The 20,748-nt window shown below is 30.3% G+C and overlaps 2 protein-coding genes across 2 annotated transcripts in view; both read right to left on the bottom strand.

The window, feature by feature from the left end:
• Positions 1–20,748, bottom strand: part of l(2)k05819 (transmembrane protein 94-like protein l(2)k05819) — a 605,947-nt gene that overhangs the window by 468,655 nt on the left and 116,544 nt on the right. The gene's annotated exons all lie outside the window — the stretch shown is intronic.
• C15 (homeobox protein C15) overlaps positions 10,584–20,748 on the bottom strand; it is a 50,581-nt gene continuing 40,416 nt past the window's right edge. The window contains exon 3 of the mRNA XM_088192048.1: positions 10,584–11,593. Within this exon, the coding sequence (XP_088048174.1) occupies positions 11,317–11,593 (277 nt within the window). The 3' untranslated portion in view covers positions 10,584–11,316. The remainder of the gene's footprint in view (positions 11,594–20,748) is intronic.

Raw genomic sequence — 20,748 nt, 5'->3', positions numbered from 1 at the left:
TCTGTGTTTTAAGATGATTTATAAAATTCGAGCATATTTTGTTTAAATGACAACTACTAATCTGTATTGAAAGAAAGTAACTGAATTGCCTTTCGTATTCACTTTTCTATGTATGAACGTATTTTAAGAAAATTTGATGAATTGTTTTAATGACATAAACCGATATATGTATGTATGTATATATAAAATTTGATGTTTTATTAACCTGATATGTAAAATTAGGAACTTATTTTATTAGTATGTAATTAGTGTTTTTATAGCATGAGTAATTTGTTTTATTAACAACTTAACGCCCGAGGACTCGTATACGAGTCTTGAAAGAACTTTGTTTAGTGGCCATGGACTCAAACATGAATCCTGCGACATGAGTTTTTTTATTATAAAAATACTGGAATACCATCAAGTTTGTCTCTATATGATAATCAGAGATGGTAGTACACTATTTCAACGTATTATCAAATGAAAAATAAATTATATTTTACTTTTTTTTGTAAAAAGAGTCGTCTTTTCCCGTTTCTATGCAATGCAATGAGACGTCGCCTTTTTGGGTCACGTGAATTTTTCTTATGAAATGTATGAACGATAATTATTTATTTTATATAAAAAATAAAATTTTATGTTACACTTCTTGCACAGAAATAAATTTCAGGGTCAACCTGTCTGGCTAGGTAAACATAAAACCAATCCAATCAAAAGAAATCGAAACATCCCGGTTGATAGTACACCAATTAAGAAAGTTTTTAGCTTAAAATTCTGTACGTTATTGCAAAATTTATAAGTAAAATCGTTACGATTTGTATAGATAAATTATATAACACGGTAATCAAAAAACTTACAAAAAACATGCTTGTTATTTTGATATTTCCTTACCATTTGAAAAACCGCTATGATTCACAGATTAAGAAACCAGGGGGAAAAACTACAATTTAGATAAATTATTGCTGTATTAGTTTATTGTAAAATAATTGAAAAAAAACTAATATTATTGCACCCAAAAGAATCTCTAAGGAATAAAATCATGAATGAATAAATATGTATTTTTCATTCTTAATATTTTATGTAAATTGAAAATGGTTGCAATGACTAAAAAACCAGTTATTTATAATTTAATAATATGTATGTTTAAATACTTCTATATAATTTTGTATAAACGATTTATAAAAAATATCCGTTCATAATATAATATAATTTGCACTCACCAAATTTTTCGGCGTACTTTTTCTGCTTACAACTGTCACAGACACATTTATTTTCATCATTACACTTATGAACCACACTATACCACTATTTCTATTAATAACACTTTTTTTATATATTTTAATATTTTTTGATACGTATAAAAACATTTGTCAATATGAAGAAGAATTTCACAACTTCTGCCAATGTATGCTCTACCTTTCCTTATTCAATGTGCAGAAAAAACACGACATTTTCTTCTCACATATTTCTCCACACTTTTTATTTTTATTGGTTGATGGTTTTTCAGCTTATCAGAAAACCTTTCTGGTGGATCAACAGCACGGGAACAGCAAGATGTGGTAGAATTCTGCATCCATCCTTTAGCCTTACTCAAAAGAACATCTTTGAATTTAATTTTGCGGTTACGATTCAAATTTTGATACACTGAACGAATAAAACAATGCGCATTGAAATAAATGAGAAAAACCTTTTTTGTTTATTCAATTGTTTTTTGAAATATTATAACTAGTTATTGATCGGCGCGATCAACACCTCATATATTTATTACAGTCCATTATACATTGAGACTTATATATTGTAAGGCCGGTCGTTCTGGTTTTTTCCCATGTCTATCATCTGGCTGTTATGAAAGGTAGATATCATTCTGAAATCTCTTTTATTATTTGTTTTCCAAATTTAGATAAACGATTTACCTTTTCTGCCATGTTTCATCTGTCGGGTCTTGATTTTATATTTTTGCGATTCTGGCAGACAACGCGTCTTAAATTATTTTTTCCTTTCGTCCATTTTGGGGTGGTTGAAATTTTTTTAAAAATTAAAATCACAATCACAAAAGATCACTGAGAGAAGAACAATTTTTGCGATACGTTTTAGTCGATAGTTCAAAAGAGACTAAATATACTGCATTCTTTCGATTATAAAATGCTTTTTTTTGTCTGTGTGGATTTTTTATACTCTAATAGATTAATTTTCAAAAACTATGTTTCAATATATTTATATCTCAATATACTGCATGATGTATATTCTTCTGTAAAAACTATGTCTCTTTAAAATATCAGTTACTTATATTTTGGTTATGTATTTCTAGGAAATCTATACCTAGCATTAGTTCCATTTTTAGCTGCACAGCTTTAATTATAAAAAAATAACACATGAAAAAAACCTTATTTTTAATTTTATATAACCAATAAATGATATGTTTTGCCTTGCGATAAAATATGCTAGGGATCATTTTTAGGCTGCAAATTGTTTATGCGATCTGATGCGACGGTACAGTGCTAGCGATTATTTGCTGGCGGTGAATTGCGCGCGATAAATTTTCCGGACCTCATTTGCATTGCCGCATTTCTTTAAAAAAATACCGAATTTTGTATTTCCACAATATTTTTTAATTTAAATATTTAATCATCATTTAACGGTTTATAATTTTTCTTACAATATACAAATATTGTAGGTGCATATCTGAGGTAAATAAAGTAACTTAAAATATTTCATAGCTGTGAGAAATTTATCACTGAATATAATATTATATTATAGTTTCTAGATATATAATATATACATATATATTTTGAGACATTTTTTTTACGATTTTAATAAATTAGTTCCCTGCTTATTCATAATACTCAAAATATAAAAATATATTTTACATTATCATAAATTGAATAACTTTTACAGGCCGTATTTAAATAACGGGCCGCACAAAATTCAGCTTTAAATACTTTTATTATACATTATGATTATTAAAATAAATCATAAACTGCAAATAAAACGTATTTTTTAGAGTAAATATAAATAAATATTTTTTGTACAGTGTAATTGGATTTTTAGCTTGGTTATTGAATCACTAATAAATATATAAAAATGAGAGTTTAGAGTATAAAGTCAAAAGTAATATTTGTTAGGTGGCGCCCCTTATTTATTAAATTATTGTTTAATAAACGCCTTCCAGGCCGGGCGTGGCGTTTATCTGGTCGTGAAACGGCCGTTTTAAGGGCAAATAAAACGGATTTCGGCTCGGGCCGATTGGTCTAACGGCACTTCTATACCAATAACGTTGACGTCGATAAAGGGCGCTGTTGGCAGCGTGAACCCGCATCAAATGTGCCATAATCCCTTAACTAAAGCGTTGAGGGCCTCCGCCTCCCGGCTGTCACCCCTGCCCCTAATGGCAATCAATCAAACCGCCCCCGAAGCCTTCTGAGGCGGCTCAAACTCGGACCGGCGAAAAGAAGGCGTCATAAAGAGTGATATCATAGGTGGTTTAATGTGAAATGTATTTTAGGAATTTCAATTTAGTAGTTTCGATCGTAAAAAACGAGAAAAGTGTTTAGAATATTAAGGGCGAATTCAATAAATGCATGTTTATAGATAATCAACTATAAAATGATGGACACACCTAATTTATGTGTCTAATCACTACCCGTCAATATTATTTAGTTGTTTGAACACGAAAAAGCACTTTGTACATTTTAGACCATTTTTCAATGTGTAACCGCAAATCTTATTCTGCTTTGCGACCCTACGACCCTACACTCTGTCCCTCTCCAGCATTCTCCAATCTTCACATTCTATTTAAATACACTCTTATAGCATTCCAATCTGCCTATACACAATTCATTCATTTCTTTTTTGATCTGCACCAAGGTTGTTTCATTTATGGGGAGCCAATGTGTTATTATTTTGGGCGCTCTTTCCTTCTCCATTCTTTTACATGACACGCCCAAGAACCATGGCAAAATCTCCTGACTGGATAAATTCTCCAGTTCATTGTTCACTTTTCTTTTATAAGAGTCAACTATTAATTTTGATTATGAATAAATAATAATTAATATTTAATATAAATTAAAGTTAATAATAGTTTTTCTGTGACCAACAATTTTTTATCAAAAATTTAAAGTTTTATAAAATATGAGTCATTAGATGCATTGATGTTTTAAGGTTTTTAATCATAAGGTGTGACTTCGCAGCCAGAAAGACACCGTTAGATACTAGTAATAATTTATTATATAATATTACATATATTGCGAAAAACTATGGTGGGCGAGTATCGTTTTTCTCCGAGCAGTGGTGGAGAAGCTAGTGGAGGGATGATGTCTAGTGAATGGGCCATGGAGATCGTGTAGTTGTGGCAGCGATGGTGTAGTGGAAGTTCATTCTCTTGCCCTGACCGTCTATGACCGTATACCGTCTCTGACCTCTCTTCATTAGAGACCAGCCTTAAGTATCAAGGGTTGCAAAACTTAATGACGAATCACAATCATGCAGCGACCATCTAGCCAATTGTTGGACTCGTTTCTTCGACCAACGAAATATATCCGCGCCTTTAGAAAGTGACATTTGCTTACCGGAATAATGTAACGGAAATATTGTGACTTTACGTTGGTTTTTGTCGTCTGATGATATATTGTGTTATATGCCCGTTTCGCAAAAAATAAATATTATTTCAATGCATCGGAGAGTGCTAACGTATTATTTATGTGAAACTCTTTTTTCTGGATGTAATGAAGGCTTTTGAGTGGTCCCTTCCTATACATTATTGTCAAGTACGTGGTTACGGAAATGAAGGGCGTGATTTTCAAGAATAAGATTCCCTACAATATTTTAAAATATTACTTTTTATAAGAAAATATATTTTCTTCAATTATTTCTTATGCTCCCCCCCCCCCTTTAGTTTCATAAAGCGCTCAAAATCCGGTTGACATGAGTAGACGTCTATAGCATTGATGGAATATCTTAGTTTGACGTAAAAAATATTTAGTATTAAATAAATTAAATATGTTCACGCCTTGAATAAGTGAAATTTGTAAGATGGACACGTTCTGAGAGTCATTAATGCAACATTTCCTATTCGATGAATCATAACAAAAATAATTAAATCAGTGCTAGGTTAACATATAAAATTTTGTCTTATGTACCATATATTATTCCGTTGTCTTAAAAGGAGGAAACTAATTGATTATTTACATTTACATATATCTATATTTTATATAAAATTCATTAACTTTAATTTCTGTATTGCTCAGAAAACTTTAAAACAACCAACTATTTTTTATAAGAGGACCCTAATTTACATACATAGTATATTTTAATTGCTTAATAGTAACTGTACATTGAATCATTAGCGTGAAATGGTTCACTCATAATAACCGTTTCGATTAGGTATTTTCGGTAGATTGCGAGCCCTAATCAGCAGTTAAAACATCGGAACCGTCCTCGTAAAATTTCCAATCTCTCACCCATACAAACGTTTAATGCAATTAACGCAAATTGCGCACTGGCCCGATTTCTCTAATTTAGATAACAGTCGCCCACACCATATCTAAACGAGACACGTTTCGGATTATCTCAATTAAGTCTGGTCGCAAACGACGCGGCTATTATTATCGACAAAGGTCGCCAATGTAAATTATGCATAATACACATGGAATGACAGTAAAGCATCTGCACTGATATAATATCAATAAATATATATTTTCAGACAAAAATAAATGACCCTAAATGAACATTGCTCTAAAAAATATTAAACTAGCAATGACATTTTAAAAACTAATAATATATCTTTATAATCGATTTCATTTTATGTATCAATAAAAATATAATAACTTATTTTATTCTATACGTACATTTCAAACCATAATTTTCTAGTGATTTCTCGTCTCAACGTTGAAATTGACATTTTGGATTCGTTTATATATTATACATAGCATAAATATAAATCGAAATGGTTCCAATTTCACCTGTCTGTCGATTTCGGTCTTATTCGTTTTAGAAGCGTCACGCCATGGTTATATCGATATAGAAAAATATATTTACTGTATATGTACCTACTAATATTCACATCATATAGAAGTATAAAAATTAAACGCTGTTTCGAAAAGGTTTTTGATAATTTGCCACCGCTGACAAATGTCAGTTTATATAAAGTTAATTGGTTGTCATTCAAGCGCATGCCAACTGTTGTTTTCCGATGAACGACTCCTATAATAGCTATATTATTGCCCTTATTTTTTATTTTTTAAATATATTATTAAAATTTAATACTTATATGCATTTATAGTAAGTTTATTATATTTATATCGCATTATGTATCATATTATTATATATTGCATAAACATTATAGTGTAAGCAAAATTTAGACTGATTTTTATTTTTAACCGCAATGATTTAAGGTATATAAATTACTCTTTATTTTATCTATGTAAATGTATGTTTAATATTGACATCAAATTTCAAGTGTGTCATAGAATTTATAAACGATATGGTTTATAAATTATTATAAAAATTCGATTCAAAATATGTTTTTACTGTATGACTATCGCTACAAAAAATATATTTTAGTGATGTAGTAATGTAACAGTGAAATATTACTAGTTTTATAAGTAATATTTTCACAAGTTCACTAAAAATTGATTTACAATTTCACTGCCTAAACCAGGGGTCGGCAACCAGCGGCTCGGGAGCCGCATGCGGCTCTTTTGACGTCAAGATGCGGCTCTCCAGTTCCATGCGCAAATATTAATAATTATTTTATTTTCAAAACTCATAAAAAATATTATACTGCAAAAAAAAACTTTAAACAGGATAAAAACACTCAACAGAGAACAGTGAGAATAGGCGGAGTAGAGAGTATACTGACAGCTGACATTTTTGAAATGTGGCAACACTGTTCTGCTTGTTTATTTATTGGTGCATATGAATAGTGTTATATGAATATATATTATTTCATATTTAAAGCTATTATTTTAAATCAGAAATCAAATTGATATACCTAATCCTAATCAAATACCATAATATTAAAATAAAAATGTTAGTGGCTCTTTAAAAACTGGGAAATTTTGTAAATTGTAACTTTTGGCTCTTCTGTCTCAAAAGGTTACTGACCCCTGGCCTAAACTGATGGTCTGGTACGCATATTACCACATGATCAGATTCACTTTGACAAAATACCAAAATATTTTAAATAATCGAATTCAAACTTAAACTCAACCAAAACGAATTAACCTAACAAAAGAACTACAATATTGAATATAAATTAAACCAAACCGAAACTTGATCAAATTAACCTAATAAAAGTTAAAAAAAACAGTAGTTAATTTTAAAGCTTTCATTAAGTCAAGTTGGTTTGCTTAATTCGTTTAGGTTAGGTTTGGGTTTGAACAGTAAATGGACGTTTCGCAACTGTCAAATTTAATTTCATTGCAATTTAACGCAGAATATAATTACTCTAGCGCTTCTTAACAGCTTAACGACCGGTATTTATTTGCCGAACTTTGCTTGGTGGCCGGGCGATCTCACGGAAAAATGGCAAACAATTATCTTTTTCAGTAAATTCCCTATAACATGTAAACCAATTAAGATATTGTATTCAAATTTAATATGTAGCTTCCTTATGATTTTTCGCATAAATACCTGTCAAGTACGTCATTTAACCAGTGTTTCTAAACCTGTGGGTCCAATTTGTTTGAAATAATAGTTTCAAAAACAAATTTATATCATTGGCAAACATCTTACAAATACAAAGTAAGTGAGACCCTTCAATAGATTAGTATTAATTACCTGATTCTTTATCACTTTTTAAATTTAAAAATAAAAATTTTGATTTGTTATTTCTGGGCCACCATGTCTGACCATTTGTATGCCCATACTCACGAAATGAATTTACGGTACACTTCACTAAAAATATTTTGCTTATTGCACTTAAATAAATTAAAAGTAACATGTATGCTTTCAATATATTTTATATTCATCATTTTCATTCTTTCCATAATAATAATTTGGTATTATATAGGTGATATAAACAAAAAACCAAACATAAATTCTCAGAACAGTTTCTTTCTAATTATATTGTATGCTTTGAACGAAGGCCAACACCCATTTCTAAAAGGTTCATTGTTGACAATTTACTACCTGCACTTGCGATAGATAGATTGGCTCTAATCTTAGGAAAGATATTTTCTACTTAATTTTTTATTGGTTATTTACATGAAACACGAGTTAGATCAGCCCACAATATTCGCATACACTACAAGGTGTTTGGCAATTCACAAAAATATTATGATAATATTTTCTTTAAGAAATTATTATTAAAAAAAATAGTTTACGATTTTATCTAATGTTATTGTTAATTTATTATTCTTAATCTTATAACACATCTAAGCACTATATTTTTTACCAGCTTAACGCCCGGTGTTTTTTGCCGAACTTTCCTTGGTGGCCGGGAGATTTCGCGGAATAATAGCAAAAAATCACCTTTTTTAGTAAATTCCCTATAACTTGTAAACCAAATAATATATTTTATCGAAATTTAATTTGTAGCTTCCTTATGATTTTTTGCATAAATATTTCTAAATCTGTGAGCCGCATAATTAAGTGTTATAACGAAAAAAAACTTGTTTACAAATATAACATTAAATGTTTACTATAAATTACAATCAATGTTATTCTAAAAGGGTAAATCGCCACTACCTGTCCCGTCTTATCAGCTTACCTTGTGCATACCTTTTAAGAATTCATCTATTAGGGTATATGACACTTTTTTTATTGTGAAATTCCCAAATTCGGGAATTCCACACAGATAAAAAAATGCATTTTATAATCGAAGTAATGCAGTATATTTAGTCTCCTCTAAACTATCGGTCGAAACGTATCGCGAAAACAGCTCTTTTGTCTGTGATCTTTTGTGATTTTGATTGTGATTTTGATTTTAAATTTTTATTTTCAATCACGGCAAAATGGACGAAAGAAATTAAACCTTTTTGGAAAATTTTGATGACGCGTTGTCCAACGCCCCCAGTGATTGTGAACATAGTGATGTGTGCGAAAGTAATTCTAATTCAAGTGTACGTTAACATAGACCGCGTGTGACAAATTTGCACTCATCCAGTTCATTTTCTTCATAATGACAAATGTTTTTACACGTATCACTCAGTGTAATTATGAAAATAAATGTGTTCGAAACGGTTGTACGCAGAAAATGGACGCCAAAAAATTTAGTGAGTGCAAATTATTATTTATTATAAATGGATATTTTTTATAAATCGTTTATACAAAAAATTTTAGAAGCATTTAAATATACATGCTATTAATTTAATTATCACATTTTCAAGCTAATGTGGTGTTCAAAAAAAATCGTGCACTAATCAACGTTGTCAAATTTCAAAAATTTCTTTAATGATTATTTAACTATTTTTGTAAATACGCAATTCACTGTTTTTATTAATAATAACTAACTTTTACTATAAATTATCACTTATTAATAACAACAACAATAAATAAAAATATAATATTCCACAATGCAAAAAATATGGTCACTGTAAGTGGGAGCGGCTTGGAGAACCGTTACCAAACAACACACTAGCCCAAAAATATTAGAATATAACAAACTAAAATAGGCGACGACTCGTTGCATTGCGACGCAGTGGGATAAAACGACTCTTTTTACGAAAAATTAAAGCAAAATATAATTTATTTTATATTTTATATTAGGTAGAAATAGTATACTACCATCTCGCATTATAATATAGGGGTAAACTGTATTGTATCATAGTGTATTTTTAATAAAAGAAGACGCATAACGCAGGACGCATGGGCGAGTCCTCGGCCGCTACAGAAGGTACTCTCAGGACTCGTGGGTGAGTCCCCGGTCGTTAAGCTGTTAATTAATATATATGATTATTAAAAATAAAAATTATTTTGATTTTTTGTATAACTTACTTTTATATTATTGTAATCAGTCTAACATTATTCTTGAGTATGAATTAAATCGCTAGAGATATCAGCTCATAATTCAAATCATCTATTTTCTCGAGTCTCGAAAAACAACTAAGTAGGTCCAGTCAATAGAAGCGCATGGAAAGACTCATATATAACTGACAAGCAATATGATTATTCATGCCTTCAAACTATAAGGATAACTATCGTTTGGTCTAATAATTTCACATATAATATTGGCGCCAGGAGCGTGCCAAAAATGGTTGCTTTTTAAAATAAACCTGCCTGTAGTTATTTATATACGCTATTAACAAATAAAAATAAAAAATAGTATTATTTGGCTCAAGAATTTATTATATTTAAAAAAAAATTTAGTTTAGTAATTAAATTTAAGTATTTTTTCCCTACATATTAACAATTAATATATATGTATATGATTTATATTTTATTGGAAATTCATTTTAATTTTTTTTTTATTGTAGCGTGCATCACCCTTACTTTTTTTACACAAAAAGAGACAAATCAAAACGCGACACGACATTTGACCGGAAGCCGACTTAAACACTGCTAATTGCGGCCATAAGCTCGCCTGCGAAACTTAATTGGGTACGTGACAATGTTCCCCTGTTATATATTTCTTGATTGACAAATAAAATAATTAAAACAACAGTACGTTTTTCTTCCATATACATGTGAGTTTTTATTTCTATTATTTTACAAAGTTTAATTAATAATTTATTTACAAAAAACATAAATATATCGCGACCATAAAAAGTTTTTTTTTTTATTAAAAGAAGATCAATATTTTGCGTACCCATTTATTATAGTGGAATTTTAAAATTAATATAAGGAAGTTGATTTAACGTTTTATTAATCCACTATAATATATAAATACCGCTGTTTTTTTATGTGATTTGGATTGTTTTTTTTTATAAAATAATTATACAATAAAAAAGATTATTTATTTAACATCAAATAAAAAATCGTTGAATCACAAGCATTTTTACAATATTATTAATAAATTAACAACATTCATATTGTATTGCAAAAATTATCACAAAAACATATTTATTCATACCAACATACACAAATGCGCATATTTTAAGCATTAGTATTAAACAACTATTTATTTATTGCATTACATAATCATAATATTTACACTGATCACTATAAAATTTTATACAAGTGTACTATATAAAATAAAATCACTAAGTTTTTCTTTTATACGTAAATAAAATTTTAACACTGTCCTAATAACGAACTATTATTTTTAATCAATTTTTATTTTAATCACATACATATTATGAATATGGCACGTGAGAGTGTCATATGTGCAGTTTTTTTATAAGTTTTTTTTCTTCTAGTCAGCGGTTCTCAAAATGTTTTTTTTATGTAATTTCACGTTGTCTAGCAGATTGGCGAAGCTACTGGCGGAGGCGGAGGCAAGTAATGGGGCGGAGGCTGTTGGGGCGCCTGTTGGGGCGCTGGGGGCGGAGGCGGCGGGGGCGCTATGCCCCAAGGCTGTAGGCCCTGCAGGGCTGCGAGAGAGGGCGGCTGGTGGGGATGCGACTGGTGACCACCCCCTCCGCCCCCGTATCCCTTGCTGAGGGCTTCGGCTTGGAGAGACAACATCAATCTGCTGGCTGCTTGTCTTTCAGCTTCTCGTTCTTCTGCAGTTTGTCTTCTGAAAACAAACAAATAAATATTGATCAGACATGAAAGATGATTTTCTAAAACAATTATGTAGATTTATTTATATTTTTTAATTAATATATATGTTATAAAAGTTTATGAACTCTCTTTTTCTTTTGCTTTACTTTGTTAAGCTTAGAACGTCCAATTATGAAAGAATTTCGGGCTCTCGTATTTACACCCGAATCGTGAGAAATCATTTTTCATTTTGCCAATTCCCATATTTTTTCTTTTCCATACGGGTTTTTAGATCACCAAAGCAAAGATAAATCCGCCGGCCGGTTAGAGTAATAGAAAATCGCAAAAAATTGTTGGTCATTCAAACACTTTTGATCTTCTGAAAAAGTACGCATATTTTCAAATATCTGTCACGAACACCTTCGGAAATGTTTCATATCTGAGTGGCTTCTTTAATTACTTATGCAAAAATATGGCGAGTTCGAGTGTTAAATATTTGTAAACATTATTTTTCATTCCCAGACCCCTAGTAAAATCTTCCAAGAAATGTGCATATTAAGCATGAACCCTCTCCTTCTTATGTAGCAATATAAAAAGGCAGTGATTGTAAACCTTTTAAAAATATTCGTACAAATGTAATTTTTATATAATAAAAAATGCTATATAAAATTTCATGAGAAATGAAAATTCTCGAGAAATAATTATCGGGTAGAAACACCAGCTGTAGTAATACTTAATATCTAAATGATACATTAAATGCGTTTGCTGAAAAATCATTTAATCTATAACGTATATAGAATTAACTGCTCGTAAAGCTTTTAAGTATAATATAACTAACATTATCTATAAATATTATTTGATATATTTTTATCAAAATACAACAAAAAAAAATAAGAAGAAACGCTCTTCATAAAAATACTGTCTATCGGTTGGTAATAATATTTTTACTAGGCAAGAGGTAAGAATCTAAATTGATTTGTAAATGGATGTTTCGGCACTATAAAGCGCTGACAAACAAATAAAACGGTGGGTAATAAACGGTTAGCGCTTTAAACATAGATATATAAAGGAGCGCTGGGTAAGATGGCTATGTAACTGATATTTAAACAACATAGTTATTGGACTGTTAAATTATTTATTATGCTTTTTTTAATATTTGCATGACACCTTTGTATTTTTAATAAAATTTATACATATTGTTGAGATGTTTTTTTAAACTGTAATTAAAAATATTTTTATAGCTTCTTTGTTGATTTATTTATGTTAAAATATAATACCGACTATATTTTATAATAATAATTAATAATCCCATCTTGCCGCAATCTCCCCTTGCATACACACATATGTATGTACATATGAATACTATTATTGTATAGACATGAACTGGTTTATAACCATAAGTTACAACATTATATTGACAAATTTAATTTTACGATTATTAAGACGTTATATTCGAGTTTGAATTGGTCGTATAATTTAGAATTCGATATTGGTGTTTTATTGGCGCCTTGGCGGATCAAAGAATTCGTCACTTTTAAACAAATCGTTAACCCTTTTAGTGTCACCAGTGAGTGTGCGTACATATATCTAGCGTGTCGATAGTGTGTCTAAAAAAATAAAATAAAATACAAAGCAACAAAAAATGCGATAAGTGTCATACACTAAAAGGATTTATATGTGCGTTTTCGTACATAAAAACCGAGAAATTTATTAGTTTGTTTTGTGTATGTGTTTTATTGTGAAAATAGAATGTTTTTAATGGACACTGTTATGTTCGTGAGAATGACGTGGCGATTTAGATGATTAGAGCTATTTTTTTATTATATATAAAAACGATTTTTATAACATAATTTGGAAGAGAAACTTTAATTCCTTGTTCAGCGATTCTCGTTTTTTCTTCATTACAGTCGTTACTTCGCATTAAAAGTTGAATTATATACAAACAATATTTATATACTTATATACATAATACTATTTGCAAACACTCAGGCATTCTAGATTGAACACATGTTTACCCTTTATGAGATCATCGAGCTGACCTGCTTTTTATAATATTTTACCATTTCACATTTTAGCTTAAAATATGCTAACCCTATTTTTTTTTTAAATAAAGTATCAAAAAAAAAATAAAAAATATAGCATATTATATGTACAAAAAAATGTATTGTATTCTTAATATTTTAATACCCCTGATATTAAACATTGCTTTGAACGAAACTAAGCCTTATAATAAAATTTCACTAAAAAATGTGCATTTTAACCGTAACTGACATAAGCTGAGATGTTGCATCGCAGCTGTCTAAAATATATATGAACAACTCCTAATAATTTTGTAAGGTATGGAACGCTCTATTCAAAACTAAAATTACAGTGAATTTCAATTACAGTTTAAAAATATATTTTATTTCAAAATCAATAAGTAATAAACAATTGATTTAATTTATGTTCAATTTTGCCAGCCCTGTTTTCGCACAAGCCAAAGATCTTCTAAACCAGTTCTTCGTGTGAGAGCCAAGAACAGGACTGTTCCGATAGTGAAACAGCACTTAATGAGCAGGCGTGCTAATCGACGGCCATAACTCGGGCCGTTGTTGCGAAGATAAAAGGGGTGCGGGCCGTACCGTTAAATATGCAAACTGCTTAACCGACTCATGAACTATGCACACAGAATTAATATTTCTATTAGCAATGAACGCAGAGTGGTCAAGGGTGGTGCGCCACTGGTTTATTCCGAAATGTAGTTGATGCTACGATCATATTGTCCGGCACCGGCACGTTCCGGTCAATAGACGTATACGCAAAGTATGAACAGCGCGACAAAAATGCATTGATAAGTGTACGCTAAATTTGAAGAAGATGATATGTATGTAATATTTAATAAATAATATAGTATATTATTTTAGATATGTATATTAATAATTAACAGAGAAGATGATGATCGTCGAAGAGAACGAACTTCAATAGGATGATGATTTATTATAATGAACGCGAATAATTAAAGGACTGAATGGATCCATCTACTTCGATTGATTATAGGGCGTCAAGTTATAAAGGAATTTCGTGTTCCCGTATTTATACCCAAATCATAGAGAAAAAGGGCAATGACAGCTGTTGCTACATTTTATTTTTTATATATTTCGAACAAAAAAAGTAACAAAATCGTTTATATATAAAAAATTATTATCTAAATTTCAATATACTTCTTAGATTATCAAAGCAATAATAAAGGCAGTTAAAGTAGTTGAGAAAATCATAAGCATTTTTTCCATTTAAATACTTTCAGGAAAGCATTCATATTTTCAAACATCTGGCACGGACTCGCCATTTCTTATGCAGCAGTATAAAAAATGCAGCGTTTGTAAAACATTTTAAAATATCTGTACTAGTTCAATTCTTAACAAAAAAAAGCTTCATGAAAATTATTATATATATAGTGAGACTTTTTCTCGTGAAGGAATACTAATTAAGGCTAAGTATTTAGTATAATTCTTGTTTTTTTAATATCATAGAGTTGAACATCCACTGTCGCTTAAGATTTTTAGTGAACGAATTATTGCTCAAACGAAAATTGCGTTAACACATTCAGTTCGAGAGCTATTCATTTCATCATTATTCATAATTTAGAAAGAGATAGCAAGTTTAGATTTATGCCCTTACTATTACATCTAAAACACACGATATATGTACATATCCTAACTTCGGTATATTTTTTGAACAAATTTATAGGATTTTTTTTATATAAATATATCGAACGTATATACGTTTGGTGTGCTTTAGAGCTAATAGTAGAAGCATAAACCCAAACTTGCCATCTCTTTCAAAATTGTGAATAATGATGAAATGTATAGCTATCGAACTGAATGTGTTAACGCAAACAGAGTGCAAGCTATTTTTTCACTTTATTTTCTTAACTTGTGGTCATGACATTTTTTATAAATAAAAAGTAAAAAACATCTTTGCAAAACTGTTTCAAGCCGCTTCATTTCTCAATTAGCTTGGTATCGCTAATAGAATATTAAAGTCAATATATAATAACAGTAATTTAATGAGACTAAAATTAGCTTGAGAGTTGAATGCTTCTCTCATGCTCGATTTTATATCGCAGTCTTACAATAAGACATATAATAAGCAGCAAAGACAATTCAATAAAAACAATATCTATGGTCAAGTGTTTAGAGATGTCATTAAAAGATTAAAAAATATATTATATTATCTAAAAAAATATCATTAAACTAGTCTAAAAATAACTTTAAAAAAAAATCAGCGAGTATAAACTAGCAAAAATAAATTAAGCTTACACAAAGATTAATTACAATTTTTAATGTTTGAAGCTTATAAAGGGGGAATTAACTTCCTTTTCTTAAATTTATAATCTCCGAGATTTAATTAGCTTATAATCTTAATTTCGCACTGCAGTTACAGCTGTATATTTTATTTATTAAAAAATAATACGTATCTTTTTTAAATATAGTAAAACATATTATATTATAAATATGAGCTTACTCCGTCCCTGTGCGTTCATTAAGTGTGGAGGGTGCAGCTCTTTATCCCGAAATATTAATTGCAATACACTCTGGCCGCAAAATTACTTAGTTGGGCCAACGCTCGTAATGTTACAGCGAAAGCTCTTAATGTTAAAGCGCTATACATTTAGCGCTCTTGGGGCTTACTTATTCAGCGCCATAATTAGCTTTTTATTAATCGAAGCGATATAAACGCTAATCAAACACTTAAAAATTGGAAATTTAAATAGGAACTGGAATGCTATTGATAATAGTATAAATTCATAAAATAGAATAATACGTTTTTAGTATAGGTGAAAACAGCACACATTATTCGCATTACAGCCTGAAAGATATTAATCCGATGCCATTAAAAAATTAACCGAAAAATAAAATACAGTCATTAATATTATTATAAATTATTTATTGGATTGATTTTATAAATTTTGTATAAAAAAACTTTTTAAAAAAAAAAATAGTAACGTACTATTTTTTAAGAAAAAAAAGTTTTTTATATATTGTCAGAGGCTTTTTAAAAATCTATAAAAATAGTATTTACTAAAACTCCCGTATCAATGGATTCAGTGACCATCAGTTTGGAAAGAAAAATGAGAAAAATGTTGTTATAATAGTTCAGTATAAAACACTAAAAGTAGTTTATATAATTTAATGACTTCCTAATCGCAAAGCTCCCGAATATGATTATATTTTCAACAGAGTCCTTAAAATATTTCATCGACTACTTTTTAAGTATTATAAGTCTGTATTTTCCATCCGAGTGGAAGCAGTCAGGTAATAGTAATTCGAAAACCGGGTACGGACCCTACGCTTTCTTTGAGTTATCAACCTATAAGTGATCAAAATTCACGCAAAGATAATTTAAAATTTAGTTAGAAAATGTTAATAATAATAATATATTTTATCCGGTTTGGATCTTCATTTAGCTTCAAATGTTCATATTCCGCCATGGGTCAACTACATCGAGTTGTGAAATGACAGAAAAACGACTGAAGGAGCAGTGTTTTCAGACATTGCCAGAGCCGCCAAGAGTGAACCTGGGCCATGGGAAAACTATGATTCCGGGCCTCATGACAAAAATGGCATTTTATATATTTTTTAACATCGTAATATAATTTCTTGAATAAATAATAATAGGTACCGGTTAACTCCTTCTATGCTACAAATAAACATATAAATTATCCACCGTTCAAAACTAATTTGTTGAGTGTTGCCATACATGCCATACATGTGGCGCCGACATCAACAAATGTAGTTTAGTTAAGATTCATTATTTGAGGTCGGTTTTTACTTTTTTTTATAAATATATAGAGTGGGGTCTCTCGAGGAGAACGGGCTCCTGTAATTTGTTCCCTCTCCTCTCGGTAGGTCTGGACATTGCTAAAGCTTTCGATTGCGTTTGGCACGCAGATATTATATATGAACTAACTAATTATTAGAGTAGTCTTAGTTTAACTAATAAACTCGTTTTTAAGCAGTAGAATCTTTCGAATTAAAATTGAAAATTATTTGCTAATTTCCAGATCTTTATCTGCTAAAGGTTTAATTTTCGAACCCTTGCTATTTACAATATTTACGAGTGATTTCCCAACTAAGCTTCTATCTTCTGGCGTGTACATATTTGTTATATTAGATTTCAGTGGCACGTCCAGTATAACTTCAAAATGTCTGTTTTATAGCAATATATTTAGGTTGCCGAAAACTAATTTAGATGTTCATAAACCCAAAAGGTATACATTTGTGCGAAAAAAAAGTCAGTAAATAATATTTAAATTTCAACAACTCGTGTTTTACAAAAATCAATTAAACTTTTTTGTATTTTCGGTCCTATATAAATTTTACCCCACCGTGCGCCTAAAGTTTCTTTGTCTTAAAAATATTATTTTTGTGCCTTAATCAGAAAGGCTCCATGATATTTTATTGGACAAGGCTTTGCGCCTACTTTATGGCCGCCAGTCGCGCGGCGCACTCGGTTAAATAATTAATCATACCTAAAATTCGGGAAACGTTAATTCGCCCCCAACCCCCACCCTACTATTCCCTCCCGGTAAAATTAATGACGTAACGAGTTAAAGAGAAAGCGGCGAGGTAATTGGATTAAAATCAATTTAAATTCAATTATGAATTAACCGAGTGGGAACCGAGTGAACGCTGCCGCCATATTTCTTCTCCAGCCGCTCTATCGAACACTTCGCGGCCATTAACCGCCATAGTTACAATCGACGAAAAAATATATAATGCATATTAAATATGCGCGATATAAAAAATATGTATCAAAATGGTGAATCGTTGAGTTTGAACGATTTTTGGGAAATTTAGTATTTTTATGGAGCGTGTCGGATTGAATTGCTTTTTGGTACATTAAATATTGAATACTTAAAAAATAATCGCAATTTAAGCTTTTTGTTGATATATTTTAATATAAAAAATGCGGAAATTCGCCAATTGGTGATTGCGTAAATTATAAATGTTTTTTAGCGTTTGTTTCGTAATTACTAATTGATAAAATCTCTTGATGTGGGAATGCAAGTAGACGCCATATATACATACTGATTTTGAAAAAGTCTTCGACAAAGTTTCTCATGGGTTATTAATTAAAAAATGTATGACCTCTGCTTCTCAGATAATCTAACTAGATTATTCCTGAGCTATTTTACCGATCCTGGTTCTGGCGAACTAAGACGTCTACAATAACTGAACCGCTCTTGGCTTTTGCCATCCAGCTCCTATTTAAAGTCAGCTACGAACAAATACAATTATCACAAGCTGCAAATGAAGCTAGATTTTACTTAGGGCACATTGAAAGTTTTAGGAAATATTTATAAATATAACTATTTGTACTAGGAATAAAATAAAATTTGTCTAACCACAAGCATAATATTAGAAAAATGTGGATTTTATAATAAGGAGCGCGATGAAAGATGTCAGCTTTGCCAGTTATACAATATTTTCTTTTTCACCGCCTCAAATTTGAGAATACGACAAACATAAAAAGAAAACAATTACGTCCGGATTAATTTATTAACGCGGCGACGTAATTAAATTAAATAAAATTTCGGGAAGCGCTGCGCGCGTTTTCTGTTAATTTTAATTAAGTCGGTAGCAAATTTTAATTCCGCTAATACCGCGGGCCAGGGGTAGTGAGCCGCCGCGTTAAATATGCATAATGCTTAAAGGGTTAAAACGCGTTTTGAAATAATGAAAATTAGTTAGGATTTGCCCGGAGCGGGTACTCTCTCCAGCGACCCGCTAAAAGCGTTGGTCCCGCCGCGTTGCCGATTAATTAATATAATAATAACGTGAAAGGTGTAAAAACGCATTTTAATGCGGTTTGGCTTAAAATATATTATATTTAATAAGTATTTTTAAACCAGCCTAAACAAAGTGTTAGGGACATTGGGGTAACATTTTCCATGGTTTTTGCCATATCTTTTAAATTACTAATATTATATCATTTATATTTTATGTTTCCTGTAATATGTTAATGTGTATATTATATTTTGTAGTGAATATACTGACCTATACTGATATGACTTAAAATAGTCGTTTTTGAAAACTTTTTGTTTATCTTAGAACAGAAAGTAGCACAAAACATGTTTGTATAAAATGGGATTAAATACTAAAAAGCTGTACTATTATAATTATACAAGATTTTTCATTTAATTATATGTCTGAAAGAATGTTATTCTGAAATAAGACGTTGGGGTACAAAAAAAAGGAAGGGTAAAACATAAACCACTAGCATTATTTATTATTTTATTTACGAGCTGATTATTACATTATACATTTAAATGTATATTTTACCTTATTATAATAATGTTCATTCCTTCGAATCGATATATTTGTGAGGGGGAGGGGGAAAATACAAAACTAGGCGGCACTCTGGTAGCACTGACGTGACGGCGCAGAGGGCATTCTTTGGCGTACGTCGACGGGAAGACGACGACCGGCGGTGCCTCGTCTACTGATCACTCACATCATATAATTTCTAACATGTATCTAATTTAATTGTAAACTTACTTAAATAAAACACTACTGCAACGGCTCAATGTGTGTATAATTGCCACCCGTCTGCCAAATATTATTTAATCTGTTTTTATTTTGTTGTTATTCGTTTATAATTTTTTTTTAACGCTCTAGAAATGCCTACAATATATTTATCAAAATAAAAAAATTAATAATTCAGAGAAATACATATAGGTAGTTTCTTTTTTTTTTTTTTTAAAAAAATAATATTTAGATAAATTAATTATTGAGCTAGTTTCATTTCAACCATTCCACATATTTTTTTCTAGCTCCTCATAACTATCGCTGAAAATATTCTTGAGTTTGGCAAGCTCATTAAACACCTGGATGGCTCGTGAAAAAGAAGCGCTCTCGAGCGCTAACGTCTATAAATAAGGACGCAATCGCGACACTCTGTAGGGGCTCTCAAACAAAACGCTCACAGATTGCTGACACTGCCCCTTAACAACTTCAAAAACTTCTACATTATAATAAGCACTGATTTTAATTTCCCAAACACGATAAAAATAATCCATAAAAAACATTTTAATTAATTTATAACCCAAGACTTTTGGGTGTTAGTTATCGACTTATACAACCGAGTTTTCATGCTTTTCTAATTTAATATTGCCAGTTGCTGATTTAAATAGCGGTATTTTAAATC

Source organism: Plectrocnemia conspersa, unplaced genomic scaffold (genome assembly GCF_051122295.1).
Source record: "Plectrocnemia conspersa isolate PC_06_02 unplaced genomic scaffold, ASM5112229v1 ptg000009l, whole genome shotgun sequence".
NCBI classification, from domain to species: domain Eukaryota; kingdom Metazoa; phylum Arthropoda; class Insecta; order Trichoptera; family Polycentropodidae; genus Plectrocnemia; species Plectrocnemia conspersa.
Note: the sequence above shows the minus strand (reverse complement) of the source record. Positions and strands in the feature narration are given on the sequence as shown.